The sequence below is a fragment of the Balaenoptera musculus genome, chromosome 5, assembly GCF_009873245.2.
Source record: "Balaenoptera musculus isolate JJ_BM4_2016_0621 chromosome 5, mBalMus1.pri.v3, whole genome shotgun sequence".
Classification (NCBI taxonomy): Eukaryota; Metazoa; Chordata; class Mammalia; order Artiodactyla; family Balaenopteridae; genus Balaenoptera; species Balaenoptera musculus.
In genome coordinates this window covers 92,657,591-92,675,159 of record NC_045789.1, presented here as the reverse complement: position 1 = coordinate 92,675,159, position 17,569 = coordinate 92,657,591, and the positions used below count along the sequence as shown (strand labels likewise).

The 17,569-nt window shown below is 39.8% G+C and overlaps 1 protein-coding gene across 3 annotated transcripts in view; it reads right to left on the bottom strand.

The window, feature by feature from the left end:
• KCNIP4 (potassium voltage-gated channel interacting protein 4) overlaps positions 1–17,569 on the bottom strand; it is a 1,194,562-nt gene that overhangs the window by 99,993 nt on the left and 1,077,000 nt on the right. For all 3 annotated transcript variants that reach the window (XM_036853209.1, XM_036853208.1, XM_036853207.1), the window contains exon 2: positions 6,914–7,038. In XM_036853209.1, the coding sequence (XP_036709104.1) occupies positions 6,914–7,038 (125 nt within the window). The remainder of the gene's footprint in view (positions 1–6,913; positions 7,039–17,569) is intronic.

Sequence of the window (17,569 nt, the reverse complement as noted above, 5' to 3'; positions counted from 1 at the left end):
AAAAGATATTCCATGCAAATGGAAATCAAAAGAAAGCTGGAGTACCAATACTCATATCAGATAAAATAGACTTTAAAATAAAGAATGTTACAAGAGACAAGGAAGGACACTACATAATCATCAAGGGCTCAATCCAAGAAGAAGATATAACAATTCTAAATATATATGCACCCAACATAGGAGCACCTCAATACTTAAGGCAAATGCTAACAGCTATAAAACAGGAAATCAACAGTAACACAATAATAGTGGGGGACTTTAACACCTCACTTACACCAATGGACAGATCATACAAAATGAAAATAAATAAGGAAACACAAGCTTTAAATGACACAACAGACCAGATAGATTTAATCGAAATTTATAGGACATTCCATCCAAAAACAACAGAATACACTTTCTTCTCAGGTGCTCATGGCACATTCTCCAGGACAGATCATATCTTGGGTCACAAATCAAGCCTTGGTAAATTTAAGAAAATTTAAATCATATCAAGCATCTTTTCCAACCACAATGCTGTGAGATTAGAAATAAATTACAGGGGAAAAAAACGTAAAAAATACAAACACATGGAGGCTAAACAGTACATTACTAAATAACCAAGAGACCACTGAAGAAATCAAAGAGGAAACCAAAAAATACCTAGAGACAAATGACAATGAAAACACAACAATCCAAAACCTATGGAATGCGGCAAAAGCACTCCTAAGAGGGAAGTTTATAGCAATACAATCCTACCTCAAGAAAAAAGAAAAATCTCAAATAAACAATCTAACCTTACACTTAAAGGAACTAAAGAAAGAAGAATAAACAAAACCCAAAGTTAGTAGAAGGAAAGAAATAATAAAGATCAGAGCAGAAATAAATGAAATAGAAACAAAGAAAACAGCAGCAGAGATCAATAAAACTAAAAGCTGGTTCTTTGTGAAGATAAACAAAATTGATAAACCATTACCCAGACTCATCAAGAAAAAGAGGGAGAGGACTCAAATCAATAAAATTAGAAATGAAAAAGAAGTTACAATGGACACCGCAGAAAGACAAGGCATCATAAGAGACTACTACAAGCAACTCTAAGCCAATAAAATGGACAACCTGGAAGAAATGGACAAATTCTTAGAAAGGTATAACCTTCCAAGACTGAACCAGGAAGATATATAATATATGAACAGACCAATAACAAGTAATGGATTTGAAACTGTGATTTAAAATCTTCCAACAAACAAAAGTCCAGGACCAGATGGCTTCACAGGTGAATTCTATCAAACATTTAGAGAAGAGCTAACACCTATCCTTCTCAAATGCTTCCAAAAGATTGCAGAGGGAGGAGTACTGCCAAGGTCATTCTGTGAGGCCACCATCACCCTGATACCAAAACCAGACAAAGATACTACAAAAAAAGAAAATTAGAGACCAATATCACTGATGAATATAGATGCAAAAATCCTCAACAAAACAATAGCAAACAGAATACAACAACACATCAAAAAGAGCATACACCATGGTCAAGTGGGATTTATCCCAGGGATGCAAGGATTCTTCAATATCCGCAAATCAATCAATGTGATACACCATATTAACAAATTGAAGAATAAAAGCCATATGATCATCTCAATAGATGCAGAAAAAGCTTTTGATAAAATTCAACACCCATTTATGATAAAAACTCTCCAGAAAGTGGGCATAGAGGGAACCTACCTCAACATAATAAAGGCCGTATATGACAAACCCACAGCAAACATCATTCTCAATGGTGAAAAACTGAAAGCATTTCCTCTAAGATCAGGAATAAGACAAGGATGTCTTCTCTCACCACTATTATTCAACATAGTTTTGGAAGTCCTAGCCATGGCAATCAGAGAAGAAAAAAAAATACAAATTGGAAAAGAAGATGTAAAACTGTAACTCTCTGTAGATAACATGATACTATACATAGAGAATCCTAAAGACTCCCCTGGAAAAGTACTAGAGCTAATCAATGAATCTTGTAATGTTGCAGGATACAAAATTAATGCACAGAAATCTCTTTCATTCCTATACACTAATAGTGAAAGATCAGAAAGAGAAATTAAGGAAACAATCCCATTCACCATTGCAACAAAAAGAATAAAATACCTAGGAATAAACCTACCTAAGGAGATAAAAGACCCGTGCTCAGAAAATTATACGACACTGATGAAAGAAATCAAAGATGACACAAACAATTGGAGAGATATACCATGTTCTTGGATTGGAAGAATCAATATTATGAAAATGACTATACTACCCAAAGCAATGTACAGATTCAATGCAATCCTTATGAAATTACCAATGGCATTTTTTTACACAACTACAAGAAAGAATCTTAAAATTTGTATGAAGACACAAAAGACCCCGAATAGCCAAAGCAATCTTGAGGGAAAAAAACAGAGCTGGAGGAATCAGGCTCTCTGACTTCAGACTATTCTACAGAGCTACAGTAATCAACACAATATGGTACTGGCACAAAAACAGAAATATAGATCAATGGAACAGGATAGAAAGCCCAGAGATAAACCCATGCACCTATGGTCATCTAATCTATGACAAAGGAGGCAAGGATATACAATGGAGAAAAGACAGTCTCTTCAATAAGTGGTGCTGGGAAAACTGGACAGCTACATGTAAAAGAATGAATTTAGAACACTCCCTAACACCATACACAAAAATAAACTCAAAATGGAAGACTTAAATGTAAGACTGGACACTATAAAACTCTTAGAGGAAAACATAGGAAGAACACTCTTTGACATAAATCACAGCAAGATCTTTTTTGACCCACCTCCTAGAGTAATGGAAATAAAAACAAAAATAAACAAATGGGACCTAATGAAACTTAAAAGCTTTTGCACAGCAAAGGGAACTATAAACAGGATGAAAAGACAACCCTCAGAATGGGAGAAAATATTTCCAAATGAATCAACGGACAAAGGATTAATTTCCAAAATACATAAACAGTTCATGCAGCTCAATATTAAAAAAACAAACAAACCAATCCAAAAATGGGCAGAAGACATTTCTCCAAAGAAGACACACAGATGGCCAAGAAGCACATGAAAAGCTGCTCAACATCACTAATTATTAGAGAAATGCAAATCAAAACTACAGTGAGGTATCACCTCACAGCCATTAGAATGTGCATCATCAGAAAATCTACAAACCATAAATGCTGGAGAGGGTGTGGAGAAAAGGGAACCCTCTTGCACTGTTGGTGGGAATGTAAATTGATACAGTCACTATGGAGAACAGTATGGAGGTTCCTTAAAAAACTAAAAATAGAATTACCATATGACCCAACAATCTCACTACTGGGCATATACCCAGAGAAAGCCATAATTCAAAAAAACACATGCACCCCAATGTTCATTGCAGCACTATTTACAATAGCCAGATCATGGAACCAACCTAAATGCCCATGGACAGACAAATGGATAAAGAAGTTGTGGTACATATATGCAATGGAATATTACTCAGCCATAAAAAGGAACAAAATTGGGTCATTTGTAGAGACATGGATGGACCTAGAGACTGTCATATAGAGCAAAGTGAGTCAGAAAGAGAAAAACAAATAGCGTATATTAACGCATATATATGGAATCTAGAAAAATGGTACAGATGAACCAGTTTGCAAGGCAGAAATAGAGACACAGATGTAGAGAACAAACATATGGACACCAAGGGGGGAAAGCTGGGGGTGGTGGTGGTATGAATTGGGAGATTGGGATTGACATGTACGCACTAATATGTATAAAATGGATGACTAATAAGAACCTGCTGTTTAAAAAAATAAATAAATAAAATAAAAACTTTTAAACAATGGTGAGTTTTAAAAGGTTTCATTAAAAATGAATATCTCAATTGTTTTCATGGAAATGATGTTTTGATCTTAAGGACTTGAGATCATTGTTGTTCAGGAAACCAAGGGTAGTTGATTTGCTTTCTCTGATGCTAAGATCCTTCAGATTGCTGCCATCCTGTAAAATAAAAGTGCTGCTGCCCTGCTTTAGGGCCTCTCTTGCTGTATTTTAGGGCATATTTATTAGAGCTGTACACTGACTACAGGAAAAGAAATAAAAATTAAAGGGCCACTCGTTTTCTTTATCAGAGATATTGATTAATACGTTCTGAGCAAACTATGAAGTCCTTTCATTTAAAGAATTATATAAAGTATGCTTTGGGTACATTCAGGTCTGATGGAAATTTATCTCATGGGATGGGGTAGGGGGACAGAAAGACAATGAAGAGAGATGAGAAAAATTAAAGATAGGAAGGAAGGGGAAGAGGCAAAAAAAAAGGAGACAAGAATTGATGCAGAGAAGAGACAAGGGAGGTAAAAGAGGAGGGAGAGAATGGAGGAATGAAGAAACAGAGAAGGGATCAGGAGGATAGGAAAGGGGGAGAGAAAAGAGGTTGGGAAAAGAGAGGGAAGTGGGACACATGCACCCCAATGTTCATCGCAGCACTATTTACAATAGCCAGGTCATGGAAGCAACCTAAATGCCCATCGACAGACGAATGGATAAAGAAGATGTGATACATATATACAATGGAATATTACTCAGCCATAAAAAGGAACGAAATTGGGTCATTTGTTGAGACATGGATGGATCTAGAGACTGTCATACAGAGTGAAGTAAATCAGAAAGAGAAAAACAAATATCGTATATTAACGCATATATGTGGAACCTAGAAAAATGGTACAGATGAACCGGTTTTCAGGGCAGAAATTGAGACACAGATGTAGAGAACAAATGTATGGACACCAAAGGGGGAAAGCGGTGGAGGGTGGGGGTGGTTGTGTGATGAACTGGGAGATTGGGATTGACATGCATACACTGATGTGTATAAAATTGATGACTAATAAGAACCTGCTGTATAAAAAAAAAAAAAAGAGAGAGAGGGAAGTGGAGCAAAGGAAGAAAAGAGGACAAGCAGGCAAAGAAAAAAATCAAACAAAGCAATGAATGCAGACTTCAGAGCCTGGGCAATTTTTCATGAAGTGCCACTTGTAGAAGAGAGGCTGTGAAGATGCTGGCTCTGAAGGTTAATGATGGCAGTAATCATGATTCCAATTTGCAACAAATGGCATGAAAGGCAGCCAGACCCCAAACTGGGAGACCTACAATGAAGGCAGTGGAGTGATAACGTAGCAGCAGTGCAGGGACGCTGAGAGGCTGGTTAAGTTCTTTACTAGGCAACCATCCTGTATCTGATGCATAATCCATTGTTATAAAGAAAAAAATTTATCACAAGATCTCTTAATTAGAGCAAAGGAGTTTGGATGTTCACAGGAATGCCTTTGAAATTCTATTCTACGATGAGCCTTCTCTTAGCATTTACTTTCAGCCAAGACTTGGTCTTTTTCACCTCTTCTCCCTCCCCATCCTCACTGTTCAGTGGTTTGCTGCTGTCAGTGGTCAGTGCTGTTTCATTGTAAGTGCTTCCTCTCTCTGTTGCAGCCTAGGCATGACTAAGAATTCTTGAGCCTAATTTTCAAAGTCCCTTTGTCTTTAGGTCTGTTTATTTGTATGTGTCATCCTGATAGATTACACATCTTGATGTGTAATATGAGTCCTACCTGTGTGGGGTAAGCACCCACCTCCATTATATCACCTTTCTCCCCACCCATTCCACCCCCATAAATGCGTGGGTGTCAGAAGAGGACCAGGTTTCAGAGGAGCAATGGAAGGAAACATTTAGGTAGCCCAGGCAAGGGGGGCAGTGAGGAGCAGAAATGGGGTAGAGAGAGACCCCATGGAGTCAGAGAGGTGGCGGAAGTTTGTGTGCAATATGCATGTTGGGACCTTATAAAAATATTCTGAAAAGGCAACTAGCATTATAAATTCTGTAAGTAAATTTTTGTGTGGATACCATAGAAGAGGCAGAGTTTATCATCTGCATGAGGTTGGACAGAGATAGCATTGAGGTGGACACATTTGAAGAGGATGGAATTAGCAGAAATCTTCGGACTCTATAGATTCCTACAGACCATAGAATGGGTGCTGTTAGGGGCTGGATTTGAGGAGGAATCGAAGCAATTCACTACGATCTCAAGGGACACCTGTAGCATATGTAACTACGGTTTACATATGTGTAAGAACGTAACACATCTTGGGCTGTGTATGCCACTTAATATACGACCATTTAATACTCTTAAGGATGAATTACTTTCAAATAAATTCATGAGGGCGAGTGTTCTCTGCCTATTCAGACTATTAGCTCCATGAGGACAGAAGCGTATCTCCTCTGGCTTTCGAATACCCTGCGGTAACTGGCTTAATCCTGAGCATATACCAAGGCATCACTAGGAGTATGTGCCTGACAGATTGCCCAGCCCACTCCTTGCCTCTCACCCTCACCCTCTGGTGTGCAAGGACTATCACTCTTCTTGATGATGATTCACTCAGGAAGGAGCCTGATAGGTGCACCTGGATCACAGAGAACCGAAAGGAGGGACTACCTACAGACACCTGTCATTCAGAGTCATGGGTAACGTGCTCTTTTAGAAATTATCAAACTTATCATGACTTTTCTGCAATGCTAGGAGTGGAGTTCCTTGATAGGCTCCAATCTATGTCAATTAGTCCTATAGACAATTAGAGCTTATTGAAATGATGTCGATATAACCGAAAAGGAAAAAAAAAATCCCAACTAGAAATTGAATAAAGTAAACCTTTCTTCTGTACTCATCCTTGTTTGATTGTACAAGCAATGGCATACCAAAGTGAACCAAAGCCCAAATGGATATCAACAATTTTCATATCTAGGAAAAATCTATAAGAAGTGTACATAGGATGGGGCTCTCACAGAACTGCACATTTTCCCCTTTTCCCTCTCGTTTCTCAGTGCTCCTCTGAGAACTGTGTGAAGGTAAAGTCAAAAAGAAAGTTCTTACATTCTTAAATCCTCTGTAAAGAATCTGGAGCTCCTTCTTGGTAAATTTGCTCTGGGCTTCCAGAAGCTCGAGAGCCTCAGGCCGATGCCTGACGGTGGCCATCTCCAGTTCATCTTCCACGCTGTCTGTGAAGGAAAACCAAAGTCTTAAGAACGGCCACTGCTCTCCAATGTGTATACACAGAAACAGAGGAAAATGGAATGAAATGTTTACCGCATGTCTGATTTTTCCAGAGGAAGGATTCTCACACTGCTAATAACAGTCTTTACATTTCCCAGAGTATACAGTATTAAGCTAATTCTACATAATATTTTTTCAAACTTTCTAGTCATCAGACACCACACTATGAACATTTTTACAGTACAGTTTGAAAAGTGTAAAAATCATGGAAAATCTTAACCCTTCAAATGTGTGTATATATCAAGCACTAGTTACAAAAATGGAATTTTAGTTTGATAGCAGTCTGTACCACCCTTGTATCATGCAACTGTGAGATAGGACTCTGCTAAATACACTCTGAAGATTCCATTAAAATCAAATGTTTTGCCTGGGGCTACAAATAAAGCAGAGCGATCAGGTGCTGAAAGGAGTCAAGTACTCAGCTGCCAGTTTGACTGGCATAAACCCAGTCTTCATAGGTGCACACTGGATGGACAGGAGCCCAGGGAACTTCTGGCTACACCCTACTTTGCAGCCAAGGGAATCCATAGCTACGGATAAATGCTGAAATATTATACTTTGCTTTGTGAATTATATTTACACTATGATTTCTCAAAGATGCTCTACACAAAGAAAAGAATTTTGTGTCCATGTAAATTTGGTAAATTTGGTAAAGTTTAATGTAGTTTGGGAGCAAAACACTGGAATATAAAGGTTTTGGGAGGATTTGCAACAAAGAATTCTGTTTAACTTTGTTTAACCCATTGACCCCAAATGGTATTTGTCCACTGAACTTTCTCCCCACAAGTAACCTCTGCTAACATCTTCATCTGTGTCCTAGGGTCCTGTAGAATGCAAGTCGGGAGATATTGGGATATATTAGGATCTGGGTGCCCAGGTCTCAAAGTATAGCATCCTTAAGTAATTTCAGCTGCTTTGCAGTGGGGCCCAATGGAGACCTAAGAGATTCTTCCTGCCATGGTCCAGTCTACACCTCAGCTAAGGAACTCCTCACATCCAGGGCCAGTACTGAAGCCATGGCTTCTCTCCATTATATCCCTTACTCTTAGCTACAGATTCCCAACTCAGACAGCTGAGGCTCAGGAGAACATCTTCTCATCAACTCGTCTCAGGGCCACACACTCCTGATTCCATGGCTCATGTGTTAGTTGGAAATTTAGACATTTTTGACTACAAAAGTCACATAATTTTTGATAATTAATGATGTTGCCTCTCGTTAACATCTGTGCCTACTTACTGCCCTGACACTCTGAGGGCAGTGAGGGGCCAGAGCTCTCACTTATCAGGGAAAAGAAAGTCAGTGGAACCCTAATCTTGGTGTGTCTTAATTACTGCCCTCAAGCAGTTTACAAAAGACCAATAAAGGCAATGAAATAAATCCTTGGAAAGGTTGTGTTTGTCAAAGTGAGGAAGAGGAGATAAAAGCAAATATTTGTTTTGTACTTTTCATATTATAATAGTTTATTTTGGAACAATGATATGAAAAAGCTGCAGAATAGTGATGGGGGGATAAGAATAATAAAAGGCTATGAAAAGATGGGCAGGCCAAGAATAAACTCTGAGCTGACAAGGATAAAGTTGATGAGGAACTAAGTGCAGTGTGTACCTAAAGAATTTGCACAGGGCTAAAAGTAGCTGAGAAAAGGCAGCTAGGCATTAAAAAACTGACCTCAGGTTGGGTTTTATGGGGAAAATTTAAAAAGCTAAAATGGAGTTTTTTCAATTTTCTTTTTTGTTCTTTGGACTGGATGGGTTGATTCTACTCAATGGGTCCTGAGCTTGAGAGGATGTAGGAAGATGGTCCTCCATAAAATTTCTGTTGATCCAGTGCATTGGACTGTGTTGAAGTTATTGCAGTTGCCAATGCAGAAATACATGCCATGGAATAGACCTAATATAAATAGACAATAACAGATGGAAAGACTCTGCTTTCTTGAAAATGTCTTGATGAAAGCATCTTTTGAATCATTTACAGTATAATTTCCTCAACTTAAAATATTCCTCTTTCCTTTTTCCTCCAATTGAAATACATATATCTTTTATAATCCCATTTAAATATTACTGCCTTCTTTCTGAAGCCTTTCCAATTATTCCACCATGCAGAACTTGATGGGTCCCTGGTCAGAGTTCTCACGTCTTACCTACCTCTCATATAGCATGTAAAACACTAATTACATTTATGATCTGTTCATGTCTGTCTTCCTCATTGTGAGTGCCATGAAGACAGGAGCAATGTCTTAACAGATCTGTATATCCTCTGGACCTAACATAGAGTCTAATACCCCAGAGTTCCTCAAAAATTATTTGGGGGATGGGTGAATAAGTGAATCAGGAGGAGGGGCAAGATGGCGGAAGAGTAAGACGCGGAGATCACCTTCTTTCCCACAGATACAGTAGAAATACATCTACACGTGGAACTGCTCCTACAGAACACCCACTGGACGCTGGCAGAAAACATCAGACCTCCCAAAAGGCAAGAAAATTCCCACATACTTGGGTAGGACAAAAGAACAAAGAAAAAACAGAGACAAAAGAATAGGTACAGAACCCGCACCAGTGGGAGGGAGCCGTGAAGGAGGAAAGGTGTCCACACACCAGGAAGCCCCTTCGCGGGCAGAGACTGCGGGTGGCAGAGGGGGGAAGCTTCAGAGTCACGGAGGAAGGCGCAGCCACAGGGGTGCGGAGGGCAAAGCGGAGAGATTCCCGCACGGAGGAGCGGCGCCGACCAGCACTCACCAGCCCGAGAGGCTTGTCTGCTCACCCGCCGGGGCGGGCGGGGGCTGGGAACTGAGGCTCGGGCTTCGGTCGGATCGCAGGGAGAGGACTGGGGTTGGCGGCGTGAACACAGCCTGAAGGGGCTAGTGCGCCACAGCTAGCTGGGAGGGAGTCCGGGAAAAGGTCTGCAGCTGCCGAAGAGGCAAGAGACTTTTTCTTGCCTCTTTGTTTCGCAGTGCGCAAGGAGAGATGATTCAGAGCGCCGCCTAAACGAGCTCCAGAGACGGGCGCGAGCCGCGGCTATCAGCGCAGATCCCACAGCAACAGGGGCGCAGAGGGAAAAACAGAGAGATTCCCGCACAGAGGCTAGGCGCCGAGCAGCGCTCACCAGCCCGAGAGGCTTGTCTACTCAGCCGCTGGGGCGGGCGGGGCTGAGAGCTGAGGCTCGGGCTTCGGTCGGATCGCAGGGAGAGGACTGGGGTTGGCGGCGTGAACACAGCCTGAAGGGGTTAGTGCACCACAGCTAGCCAGGAGGGAGTCCGGGAAAAAGTCTGCAGCTGCCGAAGAGGCAAGAGACTTTTTCTTGCCTCTTTGTTTCGCGGTGCGCAAGGAGAGGGGATTCAGAGCGCCGCCTAAACGAGTTCCAGAGACGGGCGCGAGCCGTGGCTGTCAGCACGGACCCCAGAGACAGGCAGGAGACGCTAAGGCTGCTGCTGCGGCCACCAAGAAGCCTGTGTGCGAGCACAGGTCACTCTCCACACCGCTCCTCCCGGGAGCCAGTGCAGCCCGCCATGGCCAGGCTCCCGTGATTCGGGGACAACTTCCCCCGAGAGAACGCACGGCGCGCCTTACGCTGCTGCAACGTCACGACGCCTCTGCGGCCGCAGGCTCGCCCCGCCTCCTCCGTACCGCTCCCTCCCCCTGGCCTGAGTGAGCCAGAGCCCCCGAAGCAGCTGCTCCTTTAACCCCATCCTGTGTGAGCGAAGAACAGATGCCCTCAGGCGACCTACACGCAGAGGCGGGTCCAGATCCAAAGCTGAACCCTAGGAGCTGTATGAACAAAGAAGAGAAAGGGAAATCTCTCCCAGCAGCCTCAGAAGCAGCGGATTAAAGCTCCACAAACAACTTGATGTGCCTGCATCTGTTGAATACCTGAATAGACAACGAATCATCCCAAATTCAGGAGGTGGACTTTTGGAGCAGCATATATTAATTTTTCCCCTTTTCCTTTTTTTGTGAGTGTATATGTGTATGCTTCTGGGTGAGATTTTGTCTGTATAGCTTTGCTTTCACCATTAGTCCTAGGGTTAGGTCCATCTGTTTTTTTTTTTTTTTTTTTTCCTAATAAATGTTTTCTTAATAATTTTTTCCTTATTTTCTATTTTTAGAAATTAAAAAAAATTTTTAAATAAGTTTTTTCATATTTTTTATTTTAAAAAATTAAAATTTTTTTCTTAATAGATTTTTTCTTATTTTTTCCTTATTTTTTATTATAAAAATTAATAAATCTATTTTTAAAAATTAAAAAAATTTTTTTCTTAATAAATTTATTCTTAATAATTTTTTTTCTTATTTTTTATCATAATAGCTTTATTTTATTTTATTTTATCCTCTTTCTTTCTCTCTATTTTTTTCTCCCTTTTATTCTGAGCCATGTGGATGAAAGGCTCTTGGTACTCCAGCCAGGCATCAGGGCTGTGCCTCTGAGGTGGGAGAGCCAACTTCAGGACACTGGTCCACAAGAGACCTCCCAGCTCCACGTAATACCAAACGGCGAAAATCTCTCAGAGATCTCCATCTCAACATCAAGACCCAGCTTCATTCAACGACCAGCAAGCTACAGTGCTGGACACCCTATACCAAACAACTAGCAAGACAGGAACACAGCCCCATCCATTAGCAGAGAGGCTGCCTAAAATCATAATAAGGCCACAGACACCCCAAAATACACCACCAGACGTGGACGTGCCCACCAGAAAGACAAGATCCAGCCTCATCCACCAGAACTCAGGCACTAGTTCCCTCCACCAGGAAGCCTGCACAACCCACTGAACCAACCTTAGCCACTGGGGACAGATACCAAAAACAACGGGAACTACGAACCTGCAGCCTGCGAAAAGGAGACCCCAAACACAGTAAGATAAACAAAATGAGAAGACAAAAAACCACACAGCAGGTGAAGGAGCAGGGTCAAAACACACCAGACCTAACAAATGAAGAGGAAATAGGCAGTCTACCTGAAAAAGAATTCAGAATAATGATAGTAAAGATGATCCAAAATCTTGGAAATAGAATAGACAAAATGCAAGAAACACTTAACAAGGACATAGAAGAAGTAAAGAGGAACCAAGCAACGATGAAAAACACAATAAATGAAATTAAAAATACTCTAGACGGGATCAATAGCAGAATAATGGAGGCAGAAGAACGGATAAGTGACCTGGAAGATAAAAGAGTGGAAATAACTACTGCAGAGCAGAATAAAGAAAAAAGAATGAAAAGAACTGAGGACAGTCTCAGAGACCTCTGGGACAACATTAAACGCACCAACATTCGAATTATAGGGGTCCCAGAAGAAGAAGAGAAAAAGAAAGGGACTGAGAAAATATTTGAAGAGATTATAGTTGAAAACTGCCCTAATATGGGAAAGGAAATAGTTAATCAAGCCCTGGAAGCACAGAGAGTCCCATACAGGATAAATCCAAGGAGAAACATGCCAAGACACATATTAATCAAACTATCAAACATTAAATATAAAGAAAACATATTAAAAGCAGCAAGGGAAAAACAACAAATAACACACAAGGGAATCCCCATAAGGTGAACAGCTGATCTTTCAGCAGAAACTCTGCAAGCCAGAAGGGAGTGGCGGGATATACTTAAAGTCATGAAGGAGAAAAACCTACAACCAAGGTTACTCTACCCAGCAAGGATCTCATTCAGATTTGATGGAGAAATTAAAACCTTTACAGACAAGCAAAAGCTGAGAGAGTTCAGCACCACCAAACCAGCTTTACAACAAATGCTAAAGGAACTTCTCTAGGCAAGAAACACAAGAGAAGGAAAACACCTACAATAACAAACCCAAAATATTTAAGAAAATCGGAATAGGAACATACATATCAATAATTACCTTAAATGTAAATGGAATAAATGATCCCACCAAAAGACACAGACTGGCTGAATGGATACAAAAACAAGACCCATATATATGCTGTCTACAAGAGGCCCACTTCAGACCTAGAGACACATACAGACTGAAAGTGAGGGGATGGAAAAAGATACTCCATGCAAATGGAAATCAAAAGAAAGCTGGAGTAGCAATTCTCATATCAGACAAAATAGACTTTAAAATAAAGACTATTACAATGGACAAAGAAGGACACTATATAATGATCAAGGGATCGATCCAAGAGGAAGGTATAACAATTGTAAATATTTATGCACCCAACATAGGAGCACCTCAATACATAAGGCAAATACTAACAGCCATAAAAGGGGAAATTGACAGTAACACAATCATAGTAGGGGACTTTAACACCCCACTTTCACCAATGGACAGATCATCCAAAATGAAAATAAATAAGGAAACACAAGCTTTAAATGATACATTAAACAAGATGGACTTAATTGATATTTATAGGACATTCCATCCAAAAACAACAGAATACACATTTTTCTCAAGTGCTCATGGAACATTCTCCAGGATAGGTCATATCTTGGGTCACAAATCAAGCCTTGGTAAATTTAAGAAAATTGAAATTATCAACTATCTTATCCGACCACAATGCTGTGAGACTAGATATCAATTACAGGAAAAGATCTGTAAAAAATACAAACACATGGAGGCTACACAATACACTAATACACTACTTAATAACGAAGTGATCACTGAAGAAATCAAAGGGGAAATCAAAAAATACCTAGAAACAAATGACAATGGAGACAGGATGACCCAAAACCTATGGGATGCAGCAAAAGCAGTGCTAAGAGGGAAGTTTATAGCAATACAAGCCTACATCAAGAAACAGGAAACATCTCGAATAAACAACCTAACCTTGCACCTAAAGCAATCAGAGAAAGAAGAGCAAAAAAACCCCAAAGCAGAAGGAAAGAAATCATAAAGATTAGGTCAGAAATAAATGAAAAAGAAATGAAGGAAACAATAGCCAAAATCAATGAAACTAAAAGCTGATTCTTTGAGAAGATAAACAAAATTGATAAACCATTAGCCAGACTCATCAAGAGAAAAAGGGCGAAGACTCAAATCAATAGAATTAGAAATGAAAAAGGAGAAGTAACCACTGACACTGCAGAAATACAAAAGATCATGAGAGATTACTACAAGCAACAACTCTATGCCAATAAAATGGACAACCTGGAAGAAATGGACAGATTCTTAGAAATGCACAACCTACCGAGACTGAACCAGGAAGAAATAGAAAATATGAACAGACAAATCACAAGCACTGAAATTGAAACTGTGATTAAAAGTCTTCCAACAAACAAAAGCCCAGGACCAGATGGCTTCACAGGCGAATTCTATCAAACATTTAGAGAAGAGCTAACACCTATCCTTCTCAAACTCTTCCAAAATATTGCAGAGGGAGGAACACTCCCCAACTCTTTCTACAAGGCCACCATCACCTTGATACCTAAACCAGACAAAGATGTCATAAAAAAAGAAAACTACAGGCCAGTGTCACTGATGAACATCGATGCAAAAATCCTCAACAAAATACTAGCAAACAGAATCCAACAGCACATTAAAAGGATCATACACCATGATCAAGTGGGGTTTATTCCAGGAATGCAAGGATTCTTCAATATACGCAAATCAATCAACATGATACATCATATTAACAAACTGAAGGAGAAAAACCATATGATCATCTCCATAGATGCAGAGAAAGCTTTCGACAAAATTCAACACCCATTTATGATAAAAGCCCTGCAGAAAGTAGGCATAGAGGGAACTTTCCTCAACATAATAAAGGCCATATATGACAAACCCACAGCCAACATTGTCCTCGATGGTGAAAAACTGAAACCATTTCCACTAAGATCAGGAACAAGACAAGGCTGCCCACTCTCACCACTATTATTCAACATAGTTTTGGAAGTGTTAGCCACAGCAATCAGAGAAGAAAAAGAAATAAAAGGAATCCAAATCGGAAAAGAAGAAGTAAAGCTGTCACTGTTTGCAGATGACATGATACTATACATAGAGAATCCTAAAGGTGCTACCAGAAAACTACTAGAACTAATCAATGAATTTGGTAAAGTAGCAGGATACAAAATTAATGCACAGAAATCTCTTGCATTCCTATATACTAAGATGAAAAATCTGAAAGTGAAATTAAGAAAACACTCCCATTTACCACTGCAACAAAAACAATAAAATATCTAGGAATAAACCTACCTAGGGAGACAAAAGACCTGTATGCAGAAAATTATAGGACACTGATGAAAGAAATTAAAGATGATACAAATAGATGGTGAGATATACCATGTTCTTGGATTGGAAGAATCAACATTGTGAAAATGACTCTACTACCGAAAGCAATCTACAGATTCAATGCAATCCCTATCAAACTACCAGTGACATTTTTCACAGAACTAGAACAAAAAATTTCACAATTTGTATGGAGACACAAAAGACCCCAAATAGCCAAAGCAATCTTGAGAACGAAAAATGGAGCTGGAGGAATCAGGCTCCCTGACTTCAGACTATATTACAAAGCTACAGTAATCAAGACAGTTTTGTACTGGCACAAAAACAGAAATATAGATCAATGGAACAGGATAGAAAGCCCAGAGATAAACCCATGCACATACAGTCACCTTATCTTTGATAAAGGAGGCAAGAATATACAGTGGAGAAAAGACAGCCTCTTCAATACATGGTGCTGGGAAAATTGGACAGGTACATGTAAAAGTATGAAATTAGAACACTCCCTGACACCATACACAAAAATAAACTCAAAATGGATTAAAGACCTAAGTGTAAGGCCAGACACTATCAAACTTTTAGAGGAAAACATAGGCAGAACCCTCTATGACATAAATCACAGCAAGATCCTTTTTGACCCAGCTCCTAGAGAAATGGAAATAAAAACACAAATAAACAAATGGGACCTAATGAAACTTAAAAGCTTTTGCACAGCAAAGGAAACCATAAACAAGACCAAAAGACAACCCTCAGAATGGGAGAAAATATTTGCAAATGAAGCAACTGACAAAGGATTAATCTCCAAGATTTACAAGCAGCTCATGCAGCTCAATAACAAAAAAACAAACAACCCAATCCAAAAATGGGCAGAAGACCTAAATAGACATTTCTCCAAAGAAGATATACAGATGGCCAACAGACACATGAAAGAATGCTCAACATCATTAATCATTAGATAAATGCAAATCAAAACTACAATGAGATATCATCTCACACCAGTCAGAATGGCCATCATCAAAAAATCTACAAACAATAAATGCTGGAGAGGGTGTGGAGAAAAGGGAACACTCTTGCACTGTTGGTGGGAATGTAAATTGATACAGCCACTATAGAGAACAGTATGGAGGTTCCTTAAAAAACTAAAAATAGAACTACCATATGACCCAGCAATCCAACTACTGGGCATATACCCTGAGAAAACCATAGGTCAAAAAGAGTCATGTACCACCATGTTCATTGCAGCTCTATTTACAATAGCCAGGACATGGAAGCAACCTAAGTGTCCATCATCGGATTACTGGATAAAGAAGATGTGGTACATATATACAATGGAATATTACTCAGCCATAAAAAGAAATGAAATGGAGGTATTTGTAATGAGGTGGATGGACCTAGAGTCTGTCATACAGAGTGAAGTAAGTCAGAAAGAGAAAAACAAATACAGTATGCTAACACATATATATGGAATCTAAGGAAAAAAAAAAAATGTCATGAAGAACCTAGTGGCAAGACGGGAATAAAGACACAGACCTACTAGAGAATGGACTTGAGGATATGGGGAGGGGGAGGGGTGAGATGTGACAGGGTGAGAGAGTGTCATGGACATATATACACTACCAAATGTAAAATAGATAGCTAGTGGGAAGCAGCCGCATAGCACAGGGAGATCAGCTCGGTGCTTTGTGACCACCTATCGGGGTGGGATAGGGAGGGTGGGAGGGAGGGAGATGCAAGAGGGAAGAGATATGGGAACATATGTATATGTATAACTGATTCACTTTGTTATAAAAGCAGAAACTAACACACCATTGTAAAGCAATTATACTCCAATAAAGGTGTTTAAAAAATAAAATAAAATAAAATCACACACACTCAAAAAATAAGTGAATCAATTAACAAATGATGTTGCCGCTGAAGTTTCAATCCCCTTGGAGCCCCTTGAACTTTAGCTGCCCTCTAGAAAATTATTTCTCAAACTGGGGTTTGTGGACAGCTGGTGGACCTTGAATGCTTTCTTTGGAATCACAGTATTCTCTATGCATTGTTCTGAGAAACACAGCATGGGCAAAAGTAGAGGAAATTTTAATCAGATTTTCTGAGCAATCTCTCAATCATAGCATATCCTCCTCTAACCCTAATGACCTTTCCACTGGAAAGAAACAAAATAGCACATTAACTTCTCAGCCTTTGTTACAACACAGCAGTCAAAACCACACTACCGACAAGGTTTCTTCCTCCAGCTGGCTCAGACTTGAAGATGCTGAGACTGAGACAAAAGAACCAGGGCCGGAGGGTCCGTGTAATTGAGT